General features: G+C 46.2%; 1 protein-coding gene across 1 annotated transcript in view; it reads right to left on the bottom strand.

The window, feature by feature from the left end:
- LOC135523499 (proteasome activator complex subunit 4B-like) overlaps nt 1-6,415 on the bottom strand; it is an 83,148-nt gene extending 76,733 nt beyond the window's left edge. Inside the window, exon 1 of the mRNA XM_064950212.1 lies at nt 5,895-6,415. Coding sequence (XP_064806284.1) covers nt 5,895-6,091 — 197 coding nt within the window. The 5' untranslated portion in view covers nt 6,092-6,415. The remainder of the gene's footprint in view (nt 1-5,894) is intronic.
- Between the last annotated feature and the right edge of the window lie 11,303 nt (nt 6,416-17,718).

Below are 17,718 nucleotides of genomic sequence, written 5' to 3'. Positions count from 1 at the left end.
TACAGTGCTGGTCATAAAAAATAGCTCTCTCGCTCATGGATGCAAACAATGTTCTTCCCCAAAAACATAGCAAAATTACATCTGTTTCAGTAGCTACATAGTTAGCTAGAGAAGAGTCTATGACTTGGGTGGCTGGAGACTTTGACCATTTTTAGAGCCTTCATCTGACAGCACCTGGTACAGAGGTCCTGGATGGCAGGGAACTCCACCACATTGACGTACTCGGCCAAACTCACTACTCTCAGTAACGACTTGCGATCGGATGCCAAGCATTTCCCATACCAAGCTGTGATGCAGCCAGTAAAGATGCCATCAATTGTGCAGCTGTAGAACTTTGAGGATCCGAGGGCCCATTACAAATATGTTCAGCCTCCTGAGGGCAAGAGGTGTTGTCTGGCCCTCATCACGACTTTGTTGGCGTGTTTGGACTATTATAGGTCTTTAGTTATGTGGATGCCAAGAAATTTGAAGCTCTCGACCTGGTCCACTACAGCCCCATCGATGTGAATGGGGGCGTGCTTGGCCCTCTGTTTCCTATAGTCCATGATCAGCTCCTGTGTCTTGCGGACGTTGAAGGAGAGGTTGTTGTCCTAGCGCCATACCGCCAGGTCCCTGACCTCCTCCCTGTAGGCTGTCTTATTGTCTTCAGTGATCAGTCCTATGTTGGAGTCATTCGCAGCCACACAGTCAATGGTGAACAGAAATAATAGGAGGGGACTCAGCACACACCCCTGAGGAAACCCTGTGTTAAGGGTCATCGTGGCAGATGTGTTGTTGCCTCCCCTCACCACCTGGGGGCGGCCCAACAGGAAGTCCAGGACCCAGTTTCAAAGGGAGGCTTTTAATCCCAGTCATCACTAAGATATGGCGTTGAATGCTGAGCTGTACTCAATGAATAGCATTCTCACATAAGTGTTCATTTTGTCCAGGTGGGAAAGGGCAGTGTGGAGTGAAAAAGAGATTGCATCATCTGTGTGTATGTTGGGGCGGTGTGCGAATTAGAGTGGGTCCCCCAGTGTCTGCATTGATGGTGTTGATGTGAGCCATGACCAGCCTTTTAAAACATTTCATGGCTACAGATGTGAGAGCCATAGGATGATAGTCATTTAGACAGATTACCTGGGCGTTCTTGGGAACAGGGACTATGGTGGTATGCTTGAAATAAGTAAATAAGTAGAAAATGTCAGTCAAGACACGCTCCTGGTAATCTGTCTGGCCCTGCAAATTTTAACCTGTTTGTTTAACTTATCCAGGGTAGGGGGCAGCATTCTGAATTTTTGATGAAAAGCATGCCAAAATTAAACGGCCTGCTACTCGGGCCCAGAAGATATGATATGCATGGATTTGGATAGAAAACTCTAAAGTTTCCAAAACTGTTAAAATAGTGTCTGAGTATAACAGAACTGATTTGACAGGTGAAAACTACAAAACCAACAAAAAAAACTCAGGTTTTCTTTTCAATGCCATTACTGTATTCATTGACTTAGGTCTCAAATTGCAGTTCTATGCCTTCCACTAGATGTCAACAGTTTTTTAGAAATTGTTTCAGGCTTGTATTCTGATAAGAGGGGGTAAGACCAGTCTGAATGAGTGGACCCTGACGTGTCACAGAGCTTTTTCATGCACAATCCCGAGAGAGTGCATTTCATGTTTTCCTTTTATATTGATGCCGGTATTGTCCGGTTGAAATATTATAGATAATGTTGGCTAAAAACAACCTAAGGAAGGAATATAAACATCGTTTGACATGTTTCTCTGAACTTTACAGATACAATTAGGATTTGTCTGCCTGTTTTGACTGTGTTTGAGCCTGTGGATTACTGAAGAAAACGCGAACAAAACGGAGGTTTTTGGATATAAAGAGACTATCAAACAAAACATTTATTGAGTAAATGAATGTCTTTTGAGTGCAACCATATAAAGATCAAAGGTAAGGGATTCATTTTCTCTCTATTTCTGACTTGTGTAACTCTTCTACTTCGCTGGCTACTGTTTGTAATGATTTGTCTGCTGGGCTGTTCTCAAATAATTGTAAGGTATGCTTTTTTTTGACACCGTGGTTGGATTCACAATACGTTAATCTTCAAACCTATGTAAAATATGTTTTGTTTCCTGAATTTTTATAATGACCATTTCTGTATTTGAATTTGGCGCTCTGCAATCTCACTGGATGTTGGCAAGGTGGAACGCTAGCGTGCCACAAACCCTAGAGGGGTTAAAGGTCTTACATTGGATATGGAGAGAGTGATCACACAGTACGGAAAAGCTGATGCTCTCATGAATGGTTCAGTGTTGCTAGCATCGAAGCAAGCATAAAAAAAAATGTATTTAACTCATCTGGTAGGCCCGCATTTCCCTTTCATAACTGTGATAGTTTGCAAGTCCTGCCATATCCGACGAACGTCAGATGCTTTACTTTGTACTTTGTTGTACTTTGTTGAAACACCTTTGGCAGCGATTACAGCCTTGAGTCTTCTTGGGTATGACGCTACAAGCTTGGTACGCTTGCGTTTGGGGAGTTTCTCCCCAATGGGAAGTCATTGTACAGCTATTTTCAGGTCTCACCAGAGATGTTCGATCAGGTTCATGTTCGGGCTCTGGCTGGGCCACTCAATGACATTCAGGGACTTGTCCTGAAGCCACTCCTGTCCTGTTGAAAGGTGAACCGTCACCCCAGTCTGAGCGCTCTGGAGCAGGTTTTCATCAAGGATCTCTGTACTTTTCTCCGTTCATCTATCCCTCGATCCAGATTAATCTCCCAGTCCATGCCGCTGAAAAACATCCCCACAGCATGATGCTGCCACCACCATTCCTCACCGTAAGGATGGTGCCAGGTTTCCTCCAGACGTGATGCCTAGCATTCAGGCATTCAAAGCATTCAATCTTAATTTCATCAGACCAGAGAATCTTGTTTCTCAAGGTCTTAGGGTCTTTAGGTGCCTTTTGGCAAACTCCAAGCAGGCTGTCATGTGCCTTTTACTGAGGAGTGGCTTCCGTATGGCCCCTCTACCATAAAGGCCTGATTGGTGGAGTGCTGCAGAGATGGGAGAACCTTCCAGAAGGACAACCATCTCCACAGAGGTACTCTGGAGTTCTGTCAGAGTGACCATCAGGTTCTTGGTCACCTCCCTGACCAAGGCCCTTCTCCCCAAACTGCTCAGTTCGGCCAGGTGGCCAGCTCGAGAAAGAGTCTTGGTGGTTCCAGACTTCTTCCATTTTAGAATTATTGAAGCCACTGTGTTCCTGGGGACCGTCAGTGCTGCAGAATTGTTTTGGTACACTTCCTCAGATCTGTGCCGACATAATCCTGTCTCGGAGCTCTAAGGACAATTCCTTTGACCTCATGGCTTGGTTTTTGCTTCGACATGCACTCTCATCTATGGGACCTTATATAGACAGGTGTGTGCCTTTCCAAATCATGTCCAATCATTTGAATTTACCACAGGTGGACTCCAATCAAGTTGTGGAAACAGGATGCACCCGAGCTCAATTTCAAGCGTCTTGGGCTCCGGTCCAAACACTTAAGACACACCCTGTCCTCTCAACCCTCAAATTAAGTGGACACTTCTGATGACGTCTGACAAGTATGCACTTGCAGGGCGAGGGAAGGAGGAATGATTTTTAAATTAACCACCCTTGGCTGGGAATTAATTACTTGTTCATCCCGCGATGATCGTGTTTCAGCCACAGGAAGCTTGCGGGTGCTTTATATGCGCTTCAGTCAATTATCAATGCATGTCTGCTTATATTAAATACATTATTAATATGCCTACTGTATGATAGCTAGCAAATTAATTAGCTAACTAACGTTGGCCTGCCTTGCTGGAACTTCTTGAAGGAAAATGTTATTTCCACAATTTCCTAAAGATAAAAAGTCAAATGTTTATGTTTGGTTAAGAGACGCATTTGTGCCGTCATGTGCATTAGAAATTGTGCTACTAACTTATTGCATTTGTTTTTACTTACACTTGAATGTTCATTTCTCCATTGATGTTGTTAAGTTCACTGACTTTTCTTAGCGGATGTACAATTGTCGCAAAATGGATTATGGGAAGTTTCAGGCCCGAGTGAACACAATTGTACACTCGCAACGCCGACCAAAAACGAGGGCTGAGGGGCTTACGTTGTAAACTTCCTTAGCTTGGCTAATAATTTGGACCGCCTTCCAAGATGGCGACGGGGATTCCCCCAAGGGCATAAAGCGAGGGTAAGTGAACGAGGGTGTGTCTTATGCGTTTGGACCGCAACCATAGCAAAGGGTCTGAACACTTATGTAGGTAAGGTATTATTTTTTTATTTTGTATAAATTTGCAAAAAAAATCTAAACTTGTTTTCACTTTGTCATTAGGAGGTATTGTGTGTAGATTAGCAAGATATTATATATGTATATATTTTTAATCAATTTTAGAAGGCCGTAAACATTCAAATGCACTGTATGTGTGTCACCAAATACCCCAGAAAACCACACAGAATTTAAGCGTGACTGCATGTCATTAAAGGACTGGCAGTGATAAGGCTATATGTGAACAGTGAGTGTGAAAGCAAACGTTGAACAATTAGTGAGCCCTGAGCTAGGGACTACGGTAATTTGGGAAGCCTACTTGTGTTGTGTAGTTATGACCAGTAGCTGAATGCCATGTGACAGCAAACCTGAACTCCCAACTGGAAAATAATATTGATTATATTTAGGAATGTTTGGGGAAATTAAGAAATGCTTGTTTCACTTTGAGATTGTTTGGTTTTGTAGTCTCAAATCAATACAGCTAGCTAAATCATGGGACTCTGATGTAAAACCATCAACACATATATACAATCTAATGGGATGACTCAAGAAACCTATTTATTTATTTAAACCAAGGCTGTTGTGATCACTTGGTAAGACTTCACGTGCTTCTGATACAGTCAGTGACTATGCAATACCTGGCCAATTTAGCCAGCCTAAGTGAAGGCATGGTTTGTTAAAGGGGATTTGGGCAATAGGGTCATGTCAGTGACATTGGGCAAAATCGTTTTGCATAGCCCGGTGTCCCGGGTGAGTGGACATTTCACTTTGGACCAATGAAATGGTCTCAATTGAGTAAACCCCGCCTAGCCGAGCAATGTAAAACAAACTCGCTCAGTGTCTCAAGTAGCTAACTAGCTGGGCCATAAGGGAACATGGCAACTGATGTTAGAAATATAAAGTAATGACTCTGTGGCAAGTTACCGGTAGTACAACCAACTAGTTAAGACCACAAGTCTGTTTACAAACAAGATGGTTAGGGAGTATTAGCCAAGTTAGCAAGCGTCATATTCTAATGACACAGCAATTGGTAGCATGGCGTTGCTTATGGCCACTGCTAACGTGAATCATATCGTGATTTATGACATGGCATTAGTTAGTTATGTTGCTTGCTCTCTCGGGCTTGACATTTTAATGTTTACTCTCTGCTGCATGGCTATGTTAGCATTCTTACACGTTTGAGCACAAAACACATCTACCTCACGTAATAGCTTGTTTCTTGGCCTGGCTAATCCTGCTAGCTAGCTAAATCCACAACCGCCCGCCCAGTCAGTGATGCCAACACCGGTCAAATAGTTAGCTAGCTACCGGTGGGCAGCCCACTCGCTCCAACGTAAAACGAGCCTTAGCTAGCTATTGGCAGTTTCTAAACACTATTTGGCAAAAGCAAATGTATTCTGTAGCTAGCGGCCCAAATTAACTTAGAGTAGATGAATGATTAACTTTGTGCTTCTACATCTGCATTGCTTTCTGTTTGGGGTTTTAGACTGGGTTTATGTATAAGCACTGACATCTGCTGATGCAAAATTGACTTTATAAATACGTTTGATTGATTAACTAGTTATCTAGAAAGCCAGACAACTGAACTGGGTTAGCTAACGTTAGCACTTACGTGGAAAGTTTCCTTGTCCAAAACAAGACACCCGGCCATATCTCTCGAAGCTGGACAGCCCGGCCCAAGTTTCCTTTGATTTTACCCAAAAGGTCATTGGATTCCTCGTCTAATATATCCGCGTATGGAAGAAGTTTGTTGTAGACGATGTCTTTTTGAGGGACAAATCCTAATTTCTCCGACACGTCTTCTTTCATATTACAATTTCCCAAATGTTGGTTGTGTTCTCTTCGTTGTTTGACAAGATAATGTAGTTCACTACCGTTGGCTCGTAGTATATCAGCTAGCTTTGGATGATCAGTTTGTATCCTTCTGTGTAACTTCGTGATAACGTTAGCTTGCTAGCTACAACATCTTAATGTTTCCTTTGTAACACCATGCTAGCTAAATATCACACTTGCTTTTTTGAAAGAGTGCGTTAGCACTTAAAATGGGTTCCTTCTCATTTAGCTAGCTACTTATATCCATCTGACTACTTTCAACGTTTCTTTCCCAGACACCCATCCCACGCAATCAACTCCTCCCCTACAGTCATTTTCGTAAGATACAATAATTAGATGTTTCTTCTTCTTCTTCTTCTTTGGGATTGGGTTGGCGGATCGTAAGGTGCATACACCGCCACTTACTGTACTGGAATGTGAGTCCATTCACGGTCAACCTACGTTCAATTATTTGTGATACGTCGCCATTTTAAAAAACAATCTCAAGCAAAGTCGATGAAACCAAATTGTTTCTTCTTATATGGGTTTAATGGCGAACTACACATTGACAAAAAACGAAAACTTCCTTAATCTCCATATCTCCCTTCTCAGGTTCTATGACCAAGGTCCTAGGCTAGGAATGGTACGACTTGTGACAAAACTATGCAACTCCTCCACTGAGCAGTGGCGGTTCTAGACCATTTCAAACTGGGGCCAGTTGTACTGTGAAGAGGGGCCAGTTACATTAGACGTTATTGTTGTTATATCGTTTTCTTCACTGCATTGCAGGCATTAGCAGGCAAAATCCCATGTTCATAATCATTCAACAATTTATTTGCATTTTCTGTCTAATAACGGATGTAAAAAAAGAACGATAGCAAAATTGAGTTATGTAAAAATTAGGGGGGTCCAAAATTGTTGTCACAGGGGCACTGCCGCCTTTTTTAAAATTTAGTTTATTAAGTAAATATTTCATTAACTATATTTTCATAAAACTGCATTGTTGGTTAAAGGCTTGTAAAGTAAGCATTTCATGGTAAGGTTGTACCTGTTGTATTAGGCGCATGTGACAAATAAAATTTGATTGGATGACTTGAAATGTCACGTCAACTGCTTGTATTCAAGGGAGAGTGATGCATAGCCATCTCGAGACAACTCCGATATAAACACTTATTTTCTCAAAGTTCCCGGGATGTTACGTGTCCTACTTATATCAGTACACTAATAACACCTTAAACATTACAAAACTTACAAAAATTAGATCAAATAAACCTCCCGTAGCAAAAAAAACAACAATTTGTTTGTTGACCAGATTCGGAACTCTCATGGACTTCCATACAAAAAGTCATTGCTTGTTGCTGAAACAACGAAAAATCGCCACCTGCTGGAGGGAGACAGATTTTCTGCCGAGTTGGGCCTCTCTTCCTCTCTGCTACGACCAAAGACAGTATAGTATGAAGATAGGCTAAAACTGCTTCTGCAATAGAAATCCCAGATCACACTTGTTGGCTAGCTAAACTCATGCTTAGAAACACGCCATCGGTTCTAATAGTCGTCTAGTGCCGAACTCCTTTGAGTGTTTTAGACACAATTTAAAGTGTGTCAGTTTGTCACATTCACGAAGTAAACATAATGGCATGTTCAACTTCTGATGACATTGGCTCGAATCTAGGTTGTGCATTTAGATTGAGAAAAAACAAAGGAATCATTTTTCACTTCCCCCAATGATTTCTCAAACCCCAGTCAGCCTTGTCTGTTTTGCAAGCAATCCCGAAAGTCTCGCAATGTTGCGTCTCTGGGTTTAGAAACTCTAGTTACAACTCCCATCCAGTGCCTTGCGAAAGTATTCGACCCCCTTGAACTTTGCGACATTTTGCCACATTTCAGGCTTCAAACATAAAGATAGAAAACTGTATTTTTTTGTGAAGAATCAACAACAAGTGGGACACAATCATGAAGTGGAACGACATTTATTGGATATTTCAAACTTTTTTAACAAATCAAAAATTGAAAAATTGGGCGTGCTCATTACCACGCCGCTTGGTCCTTGTTTGGTGGGTGATTCTGTATTGATGGGACGGAGAGGACCAAAGTGCAGCGTGGTAAGTGTCCATGTTGTTTTATTAAAACACATAAACTGAACACTCCATACAAAACAATAAACGTAACGTGAATAACGAAAACCGAAAACAGTACCGTGTGGTGTAAAACACAGACACGGAAATAATCACCCACAAACAAACAGTGAATCCCAGGCTACCGATGTATGATTCTCAATCAGAGACAACAAACGACACCTGCTTCTGATTGAGAACCATACTAGGCCAAACACAGAAAAACAACCTAGACACACAAACCATAGAATGCCTACCCAACTCACGTCCTGTCCAACTAAAGCAAACAATTAATGAGCAAGACACAAGACTCCTGGATATGGGAGGAAATCCTCAACGGGAGAGGACCCTGGGCAAAGCCAGGGGAGTGTCGCCGTCCCAAGGAGCAGCAGGAGCAACCGCAGCAGCAGCAAAAGCAGCAGCAGGAGAAGCAACCGAAGCAGCCGAGGAAGTGGCAGCAGCAGCAAAAGCAGCAGCAGGAGAAGCAAAATAAGCAGCAGAAGAAGCAGCAGCAGCAGCAGAGGCAACAGCAGCAGAAGAAGCAGCAGCAGCAACAGAAATGTCAGGATTCCTGGACATGAGATTATGTTTTGGATGGCAAGGGTTGCTACACATGGGAGGAGATCCAGGCTGGTAGGGATCGCCTACCATGAAAACAGGTGGAGACATTGAGTAGTGCACAGGCAGTTAGAGAGAGGAGCCATCGATACGAGGGACGCGACTGGTAAGGAAGCCCGAGAAGCAACCCCAAACATCTCTTGGGGGGGGGACACTTGGAGCTGTCGGCGAAGCTGAGGGCTGAGTCTGAGAGGGTCGAAGAGTTATTGGACAGATTGGAGGAGAGTGAACGGATGGGAGATGCGGAGACACTCGAGGAGTTGTTAATATAATTGGAGGAGAGTGAAGAGAGAGAGCTGTTGATTTGGCGTAGTATGCAAGGAATTTGTCCTGAGGTGCGTGTCCCCAGCCCGGTACCACCAGTGCCGGCACCCCGCACCAGGCTGTCTCTCCGTCCCATCAATACAGGTACTCCCGCCTGTCCGGCGCTACCAGAGCTTCCACCCCTCAGTCCAGAGGCGCCAGAGCCCCTCAGTCCAGAGGCGCCAGAGCCCCTCAGTCCAGAGGCGCCAGAGCTCCTCTGTCCAGCGCTGCCGGAGTCTCCAGTCTCCAGAGCCTTCCTCCTCTCCAGCGCTGCCGGAGTCTCCCACCTGTCCGGCGCTGCCAGAGCTTCCGCCCCTCAGTCCAGAGGTGCCAGAGCTCCTCCGTCCAGCGCTGCCAGAGCCTTCCTCCTCTCCAGCGCTGCCGGAGTATCCAGTCTGCCCAGCGCCGCCTGAGCTGGCTGTCTGCCCAGCGCCGCCTGAGCTGCCCGTCTGTCCAGAGCTGCTAGAGTCTCCCGTCTGTCCAGAGCTGCTAGAGTCTCCCGTCTGTCCAGAGCTGCTAGAGTCTCCGGTCTGTCCAGAGCCGCTAGAGTCTCCCGTCTGTCCAGAGCAGCCAGAGCAGCCAGTCTGTCCTGAGCCGCCAGATCTGCCAGTCTGTCATGAGCCGCCAGAGCCGCCAGTCAGCCAGGATCTGTCACAGCCGCCAGTCAGCATGGAGCCGCCAGAGCCGTCAGTCAGCCAGGATCTCCCAGAGCCGCCATTCAGCCAGGATCTGCCAGAGCCGCCATTCAGCCAGGATCTGCCAGAGCCGCCATTCAGCCAGGATCTGCCAGAGCCGCCATTCAGCCAGGAGCTGCCAGAGCCGCCAGTCAGCCAGGAGCTGCCAGAGCCGTCAGTCAGCCAGAAGCTGCCAGAGCCGTCAACCAGCCTGAGCTACCTCTCAGTCCTGAGCTACCTATCAGTCCTGAGTTACCCCTCAGTCCTGAGCTACCCCTCAGTCCTGAGCTACCCCTTAAGTCCAGAGGTGTCCCTCTGTCCGTTGGGCCTGTTTAGGGTTCACAGGTCAGGGTCGGCGGCAAGGGTCGCCGTTCCTAGGAGACCACAGAGGCGGACTAAGACTATGGTGGCGTAGGGTCCACATCCAGTGCCAGAGCCGCCACCGCGGACAGATGCCCACCGAGACCGTCCCCTATAGGTTCAGGTTTTGCGGCCGGAGTCTGCACCTTGGGAGGGGGGTACTGTCACGTTCTGTCCCTAGTTATTGTGTTAATTGTTTGTTTTAGTTGGTCAGGACGCGAGTTGGGTGGGCATTCTGTTTTGTGTGTCTAGGTTGTTTTTCTGTGTTCGGCCTAGGATGGTTCTCAATCAGAGGCAGGTGTCGTTAGTTGTCTCTGATTGAGAATCATACTAAGGTAGCCTGGGTTTCACTGTTTGTTTGTGGGTGATTGTTTCCGTGTCTGTGTTTTACACCACACGGTACTGTTTTCAGTTTTCGTTATTCACGTTACGTTTGTTTTGTATGGAGTGTTCAGTTTATGTGTTTTAATAAAAATTCAATGCCAGGGGTGGCAACATCATGTTATGCTCTTTTTGACCTGACAGCATCAGGTACATGGGCTACACATACGCTACTGAGACAGAGAGGATCTGTTTCCTTCGCTTTGACGATTTCTCTGTTGAGATATAGATTCAACCTGGCCACTTGCAAATTGAATGAAAATTATTTTACAGAGATAGTGTCATGGTTTTCCTCCTCTTCATCTGAAGCGGAGAGGCGAGAAGGATCGGAGGACCAATATGCGGCATGGTAAGTGTCCATGGTTCTTTTAATAAGAAATACTCAACATGAACACAACTGATACAAAAACAATAACGGGAAAAAACCAAAAACCTAAACAGTACCGTGTGGTGAAACAGACACGGAAACAATCACTACAAAGTACATTTACATTTACATTACATTTAAGTCATTTGGCAGACGCTCTTATCCAGAGCGACTTACAAATTGGTGAATTCACCTTCTGACATCCAGTGGAACAGCCACTTTACAATAGTGCATCTAAATCATTTAAGGGGGGGGTTGAGAAGGATTACTTTATCCTATCCTAGGTATTCCTTAAAGAGGTGGGGTTTCAGGTGTCTCCGGAAGGTGGTGATTGACTCCGCTGTCCTGGCGTCGTGAGGGAGTTTGTTCCACCATTGGGGGGCCAGAGCAGCGAACAGTTTTGACTGGGCCGAGCGGGAACTGTACTTCCTCAGTGGTAGGGAGGCGAGCAGGCCAGAGGTGGATGAACGCAGTGCCCTTGTTTGGGTGTAGGGCCTGATCAGAGCCTGGAGGTACTGCGGTGCCGTTCCCCTCACAGCTCCGTAGGCAAGCACCATGGTCTTGTAGCGGATGCGAGCGTCAACTGGAAGCCAGTGGAGAGAGCGGAGGAGCGGGGTGACGTGAGAGAACTTGGGAAGGTTGAACACCAGACGGGCTGCGGCGTTCTGGATGAGTTGTAGGGGTTTAATGGCACAGGCAGGGAGCCCAGCCAACAGCGAGTTGCAGTAATCCAGACGGGAGATGACAAGTGCCTGGATTAGGACCTGCGCCGCTTCCTGTGTGAGGCAGGGTCGTACTCTGCGGATGTTGTAGAGCATGAACCTACAGGAACGGGCCACCGCCTTGATGTTAGTTGAGAACGACAAGGTGTTGTCCAGGATCACGCCAAGGTTCTTAGCGCTCTGGGAGGAGGACACAATGGAGTTGTCAACCGTGATGGCGAGATCATGGAACGGGCAGTCCTTCCCCGGGAGGAAGAGCAGCTCCGTCTTGCCGAGGTTCAGCTTGAGGTGGTGATCCGTCATCCACACTGATATGTCTGCCAGACATGCAGAGATGCGATTCGCCACCTGGTCATCAGAAGGGGGAAAGGAGAAGATTAATTGTGTGTCGTCTGCATAGCAATGATAGGAGAGACCATGTGAGGTTATGACAGAGCCAAGTGACTTGGTGTATAGCGAGAATAGGAGTGGGCCTAGAACAGAGCCCTGGGGGACACCAGTGGTGAGAGCGCGTGGTGAGGAGACAGATTCTCGCCACGCCACCTGGTAGGAGCGACCTGTCAGGTAGGACGCAATCCAAGTGTGGGCCGCGCCGGAGATGCCCAACTCGGAGAGGGTGGAGAGGAGGATCTGATGGTTCACAGTATCGAAGGCAGCCGATAGGTCAAGAAGGATGAGAGCAGAGGAGAGAGAGTTAGCTTTAGCAGTGCGGAGTGCCTCCGTGATACAGAGAAGAGCAGTCTCAGTTGAATGACTAGTCTTGAAACCTGACTGATTTGGATCAAGAAGGTCATTCTGAGAGAGATAGCGGGAGAGCTGGCCAAGGACGGCACGTTCAAGAGTTTTGGAGAGAAAAGAAAGAAGGGATACTGGTCTGTAGTTGTTGACATCGGAGGGATCGAGTGTAGGTTTTTTCAAAAGGGGTGCAACTCTCGCTCTCTTGAAGACGGAAGGGACGTAGCCAGCGGTCAGGGATGAGTTGATGAGCGAGGTGAGGTAAGGGAGAAGGTCTCCGGAAATGGTCTGGAGAAGAGAGGAGGGGATAGGGTCAAGCGGGCAGGTTGTTGGGCGGCCGGCCGTCACAAGAAGCGAGATTTCATCTGGAGAGAGAGGGGAGAAAGAGGTCAGAGCACAGGGTAGGGCAGTGTGAGCAGAACCAGCGGTGTCGTTTGACTTAGCAAACGAGGATCGGATGTCGTCGACCTTCTTTTCAAAATGGTTGATGAAGTCATCTGCAGAGAGGGAGGAGGGGGGGAGGGGCAGGAGGATTCAGGAGGGAGGAGAAGGTGGCAAAGAGCTTCCTAGGGTTAGAGGCAGATGCTTGGAATTTAGAGTGGTAGAAAGTGGCTTTAGCAGCAGAGACAGAGGAGGAAAATGTAGAGAGGAGGGAGTGAAAGGATGCCAGGTTCGCAGGGAGGCGAGTTTCCCTCCATTTCCGCTCGGCTGCCCGGAGCCCTGTTCTGTGAGCTCGCAATGAGTCGTCGAGCCACGGAGCGGGAGGGGAGGACCGAGCCGGCCTGGAGGATAGGGGACATAGAGAGTCAAAGGATGCAGAAAGGGAAGAGAGGAGGGTTGAGGAGGCAGAATCAGGAGATAGGTTGGAGAAGGTTTGAGCAGAGGGAAGAGATGATAGGATGGAAGAGGAGAGAGTAGCGGGGGAGAGAGAGCGAAGGTTGGGACGGCGCGATACCATCCGAGTAGGGGCAGTGTGGGAAGTGTTGGATGAGAGCGAGAGGGAAAAGGATACAAGGTAGTGGTCGGAGACTTGGAGGGGAGTTGCAATGAGGTTAGTGGAAGAACAGCATCTAGTAAAGATGAGGTCGAGCGTATTGCCTGCCTTGTGAGTAGGGGGAAGGTGAGAGGGTGAGGTCAAAAGAGGAGAGGAGTGGAAAGAAGGAGGCAGAGAGGAATGAGTCAAAGGTAGACGTGGGGAGGTTAAAGTCGCCCAGGACTGTGAGAGGTGAGCCGTCCTCAGGAAAGGAGCTTATCAAGGCATCAAGCTCATTGATGAACTCTCCGAGGGAACCTGGAGGGCGATAAATGATAAGGATGTTAAGCTTGAAAGGGCTGGTAACTGTGACAGCATGGAATTCAAAGGAGGCGATAGACAGATGGGTAAGGGGAGAAAGAGAGAATGACCACTTGGGAGAGATGAGGATCCCGGTGCCACCACCCCGCTGACTAGAAGCTCTCGGGGTGTGCGAGAACACGTGGGTGGATGAAGAGAGAGCAGTAGGAGTAGCAGTGTTATCTGTGGTGATCCATGTTTCCGTCAGTGCCAAGAAGTCGAGGGACTGGAGGGAGGCATAGGCTGAGATGAACTCTGCCTTGTTGGCCGCAGATCGGCAGTTCCAGAGGCTACCGGAGACCTGGAACTCCACGTGGGTCGTGCGCGCTGGGACCACCAGATTAGGGTGGCCGCGGCCACGCGGTGTGGAGCGTTTGTATGGTCTGTGCAGAGAGGAGAGAACAGGGATAGATAGACACATAGTTGACAGGCTACAGAAGAGGCTACGCTAATGCAAAGGAGATTGGAATGACAAGTGGACTACACGTCTCAAATGTTCAGAAAGTTAAGCTTACGTAGCAAGAATCTTATTGACTAAAATGATTGAAATGATACAGTACTGCTGGAGTAGGCTAGCTGGCAGTGGCTGCGTTGTTGACTTTGTAGGCTAGCTGGCAGTGGCTGCGTTGTTGACACTACACTAATCAAGTCGTTCCGTTGAGTGTAATAGTTTCTACAGTGCTGCTATTCGGGGGCTAGCTGGCTGGCTAGCAGTGTTGATTATGTTACGTTACGTTAAAAGAACGACAATAGCTGGCTAGCTAACCTAGAAAATCGCTCTAGACTACACAATTGTCTTTGATACAAAGACGGCTATGTAGCTAGCTAGCTACGATCAAACAAATCAAACCGTTGTACTGTAATGAAGTGAAATGAAAATGTGATACTACCTGTGGAGCGAAGCGGAATGTTGACCGGGTTGTTGAAGTTCTATTCGGTAGACGTTGGCTAGCTGTTGGCTAGCTAGCTAGCAGTATCTCCTACGTTAAGGACGACAAATAGCTGGCTAGCTAACCTCTGTAAATTAAGATAATCACTCTAAGTCTACACACTCTAAACTACACAATTATCTTGGATACGAAGACAGCAAAGACAACTATGTAGCTAGCTAACACTACACTAATCAAGTCGTTCAGTTGAGTGTAATAGTTTCTACAGTGCTGGTATTCGGTAGACGGTGGAAGTTAGCTAGCTGCTGGGCAGATAGCAGTGTAGACTACGTTAGGACGACAAAATACGATAATTACGCAATTATCTTTGATACAAAGACGGCTATGTAGCTAGCTAAGAAGAAATTGCTAAGATTAGACAAATCAAACCGTTGTACTATAATGAAATGTAATGAAAAGTTATACTACCTGCGGACCGAAGTGTAGACGCGACCGCTCGCTGAATATCCCAGAATATCCCAATCAGAGACAAAGATAAACACCTGCCTCTGATAGAGAACCAATCTAGGCAACCATATACTTACATAAACACCTAGAATGAACACAACCCCATAAATCTACAAAAAAACCTAGACAGTACAAACACCCCAGATGAGACAAAAACCATACATCACCCATGTCACACCCTGACCTAACCAAAATAATAAAGAAAACAAAGATAACCAAGGCCAGGGCGTGACAGATAGACGAAAAATAAATTATATGCTGTATATAATGATCAAAAATATTCCTTATATGAGCTGTAACTCAGTAAAACATTTGAAATTGTTGCATTTTGCATTTATATTTCCGAACACCCAGCACCAGGGAAAATAGATCAGGGGTGGCCAATCCAGCAAGCAGGATTTTCTTCCAGACCTATTTTAAAGATATAGTTCACCCAAATTACAAAATCAAATGTATTTATAAAGCCCTTCTTACATCAGCTGATGTCACAAAGTGCTGTACAGAAACCCAGCCTAAAACCCCAAATAGCAAGCAATGCAGATGTAGAAGCACGGTGGCAGTCCTCTTCTGGCTGTGCCGGGTGGAGATTATAACAGAACATGGCCAAGATGTTCAAATGTTCATAGATGACCAGCAGGGTCAGATAATAATAATCACAGTGGCTGTAGAGCACATATGTCAGAGTCAAGGCCCGCGGGCCACATCCGGCCCGCGAGAAGGTTTTTTACGGCCCCTGGGATGATCTTGATTTATTATTAGAACCGGCCCGCAGACCGCAGCAAGCCGGCAGCCCGCAGATCTTTTACACGCACCAATACTACATTTCCCACAATGCAACGGTGACGCACCGAGCAGTAGGCTGCTTCAAATTTGAGCCACTTTCCCAGCTGCCAGACCATGAAAGAGAAGCTCTCTACCAGTGCGTTCCCGAGCGCACAGTTGGCTGATAAAATAGGTATGCTTGCCGCTGACTTTCGACGCCGATTTGCTGACTTTGAAGCACAAAAAAGCAGGTTGGAACTGCTCGGTAACCCATTTGCTGTTGACATGGAAAGCTCACCACCAAACCTCCAAATGGAGTTGATTGACCTCCAATGCAATGATGCACTGAGGGCAAAATATGCGGCAGTGGGTGCTGCGGAGTTCGCCCGTTTCCTCCCCGACACAATGCCCCAGCTGCGCATCCAGGCTGCTCAAACGTTGTCTATGTTTGGCAGCACATACCTGTGTGAACAACTTTTTCTTTGATGAACCTGAACAAAACATCACACAGAAGTCGACTTACTGCTGAACACCTCCACTCAATTCTGAGGATTTCCTCAGCTCAGAGCCTTACCCCGAACATTGATGAACTTGTGGAAAAGATGGGACACCACCAAGTATCACCCTCAACCTCAAACAAGTGAACATTACTGTGCAATCACATATTTAGAGTTTTTACTCAGTTCAAGTTTAAAAGTTAAAGTTTAATATTTGTTTTCACTGCATGTTACTTCTCCTTAAACAAAGTGTTGTTTTTGATTAATAGATTTTTGCACTTTATTTTATTGTATTTCAATCCAATTATATTTTTAAAATATTTCAGTTGAGTGGATGATAGAAAATTGCTATTATTGTTTTTTTCTTTGAAGTAAATTTAGCCCACTTTTGCTAAAATAGAAAATATAGGCTACTGATGGTGCCTTGAATACCGGTTTCTTTCATTTAATGTTCATGTTATGGGGATTTTTATATAAAGGAAATTTGTCTTTTGTGTCTGTTGAAAATTAAAGATTACTGACAGAGCCATAAGAAAATATTGCTTTATTTATCTGATCATATTGGAATATATTTGTTAGGTTTTCAGTAGGTTCAATTAGGTTCACTAGACTATATGCGTCATTTAAAAAATTTTCAATGAACATTCGAACAGTCCGGCCCTCGGCTTGTAGCTAAATTTTTTATTTGGCCCTCCGTCCATTTGACTTTGACACCCCTGCTGTAGAGGGTGCAACAGGTCAGCGTCTCAAGAGTAAATGTCAGTTGGCTTTTCATTGCTGATCATTCAGAGTATATCTACCGAACCTGCTGTCTCTAGAGAGTTGAAAACATCAGGTCTGGGACAAGATAGCACGTCCAGTGAACAGGTCAGGCTTCCATAGCCGCAGGCTGAACAGTTGAAACTGGAGCTGCAGCACCACCAGGTGGACTGGGGAGAGCAAAGAGTCATCAGGCCAGGTAGTCCTGAGGCAAGGTCCTAGGACTCAGGTCCTCAGAGAGAGGGAGAGAAAGAGAGAGAGGTTAAATTCAGACTGACCCTAGTCCCCTGACACATAAACTATTGCAGCATAAATACTGGAGGCTGAGACAGGAGGGGTCGGGAGATACTGTGGCCTCGTCCGACGATACCCGGACAGGGCCAAACAGGCAGGACATAACCCCATCCACTTTACCAAAGCACAGCCCCCACTAGAGGGATATCTTCAACCACCAACCTACTATCCTGAGACAAGGCCGAGTATAGCCCACGAAGATCTCCCCCACGGCCAACCCAGACAGGAATATCACGTCAGTGACTCAACCCACTCAAGTAATAGGTAATATAGTAATAGGGTTTGAGGCAGAGAATCCCAGTGGAGAG

Source organism: Oncorhynchus masou, chromosome 31, assembly GCF_036934945.1.
Source record: "Oncorhynchus masou masou isolate Uvic2021 chromosome 31, UVic_Omas_1.1, whole genome shotgun sequence".
NCBI lineage: Eukaryota > Metazoa > Chordata > Actinopteri > Salmoniformes > Salmonidae > Oncorhynchus > Oncorhynchus masou.
This window is presented reverse-complemented; position numbering and strand designations above follow the sequence as displayed.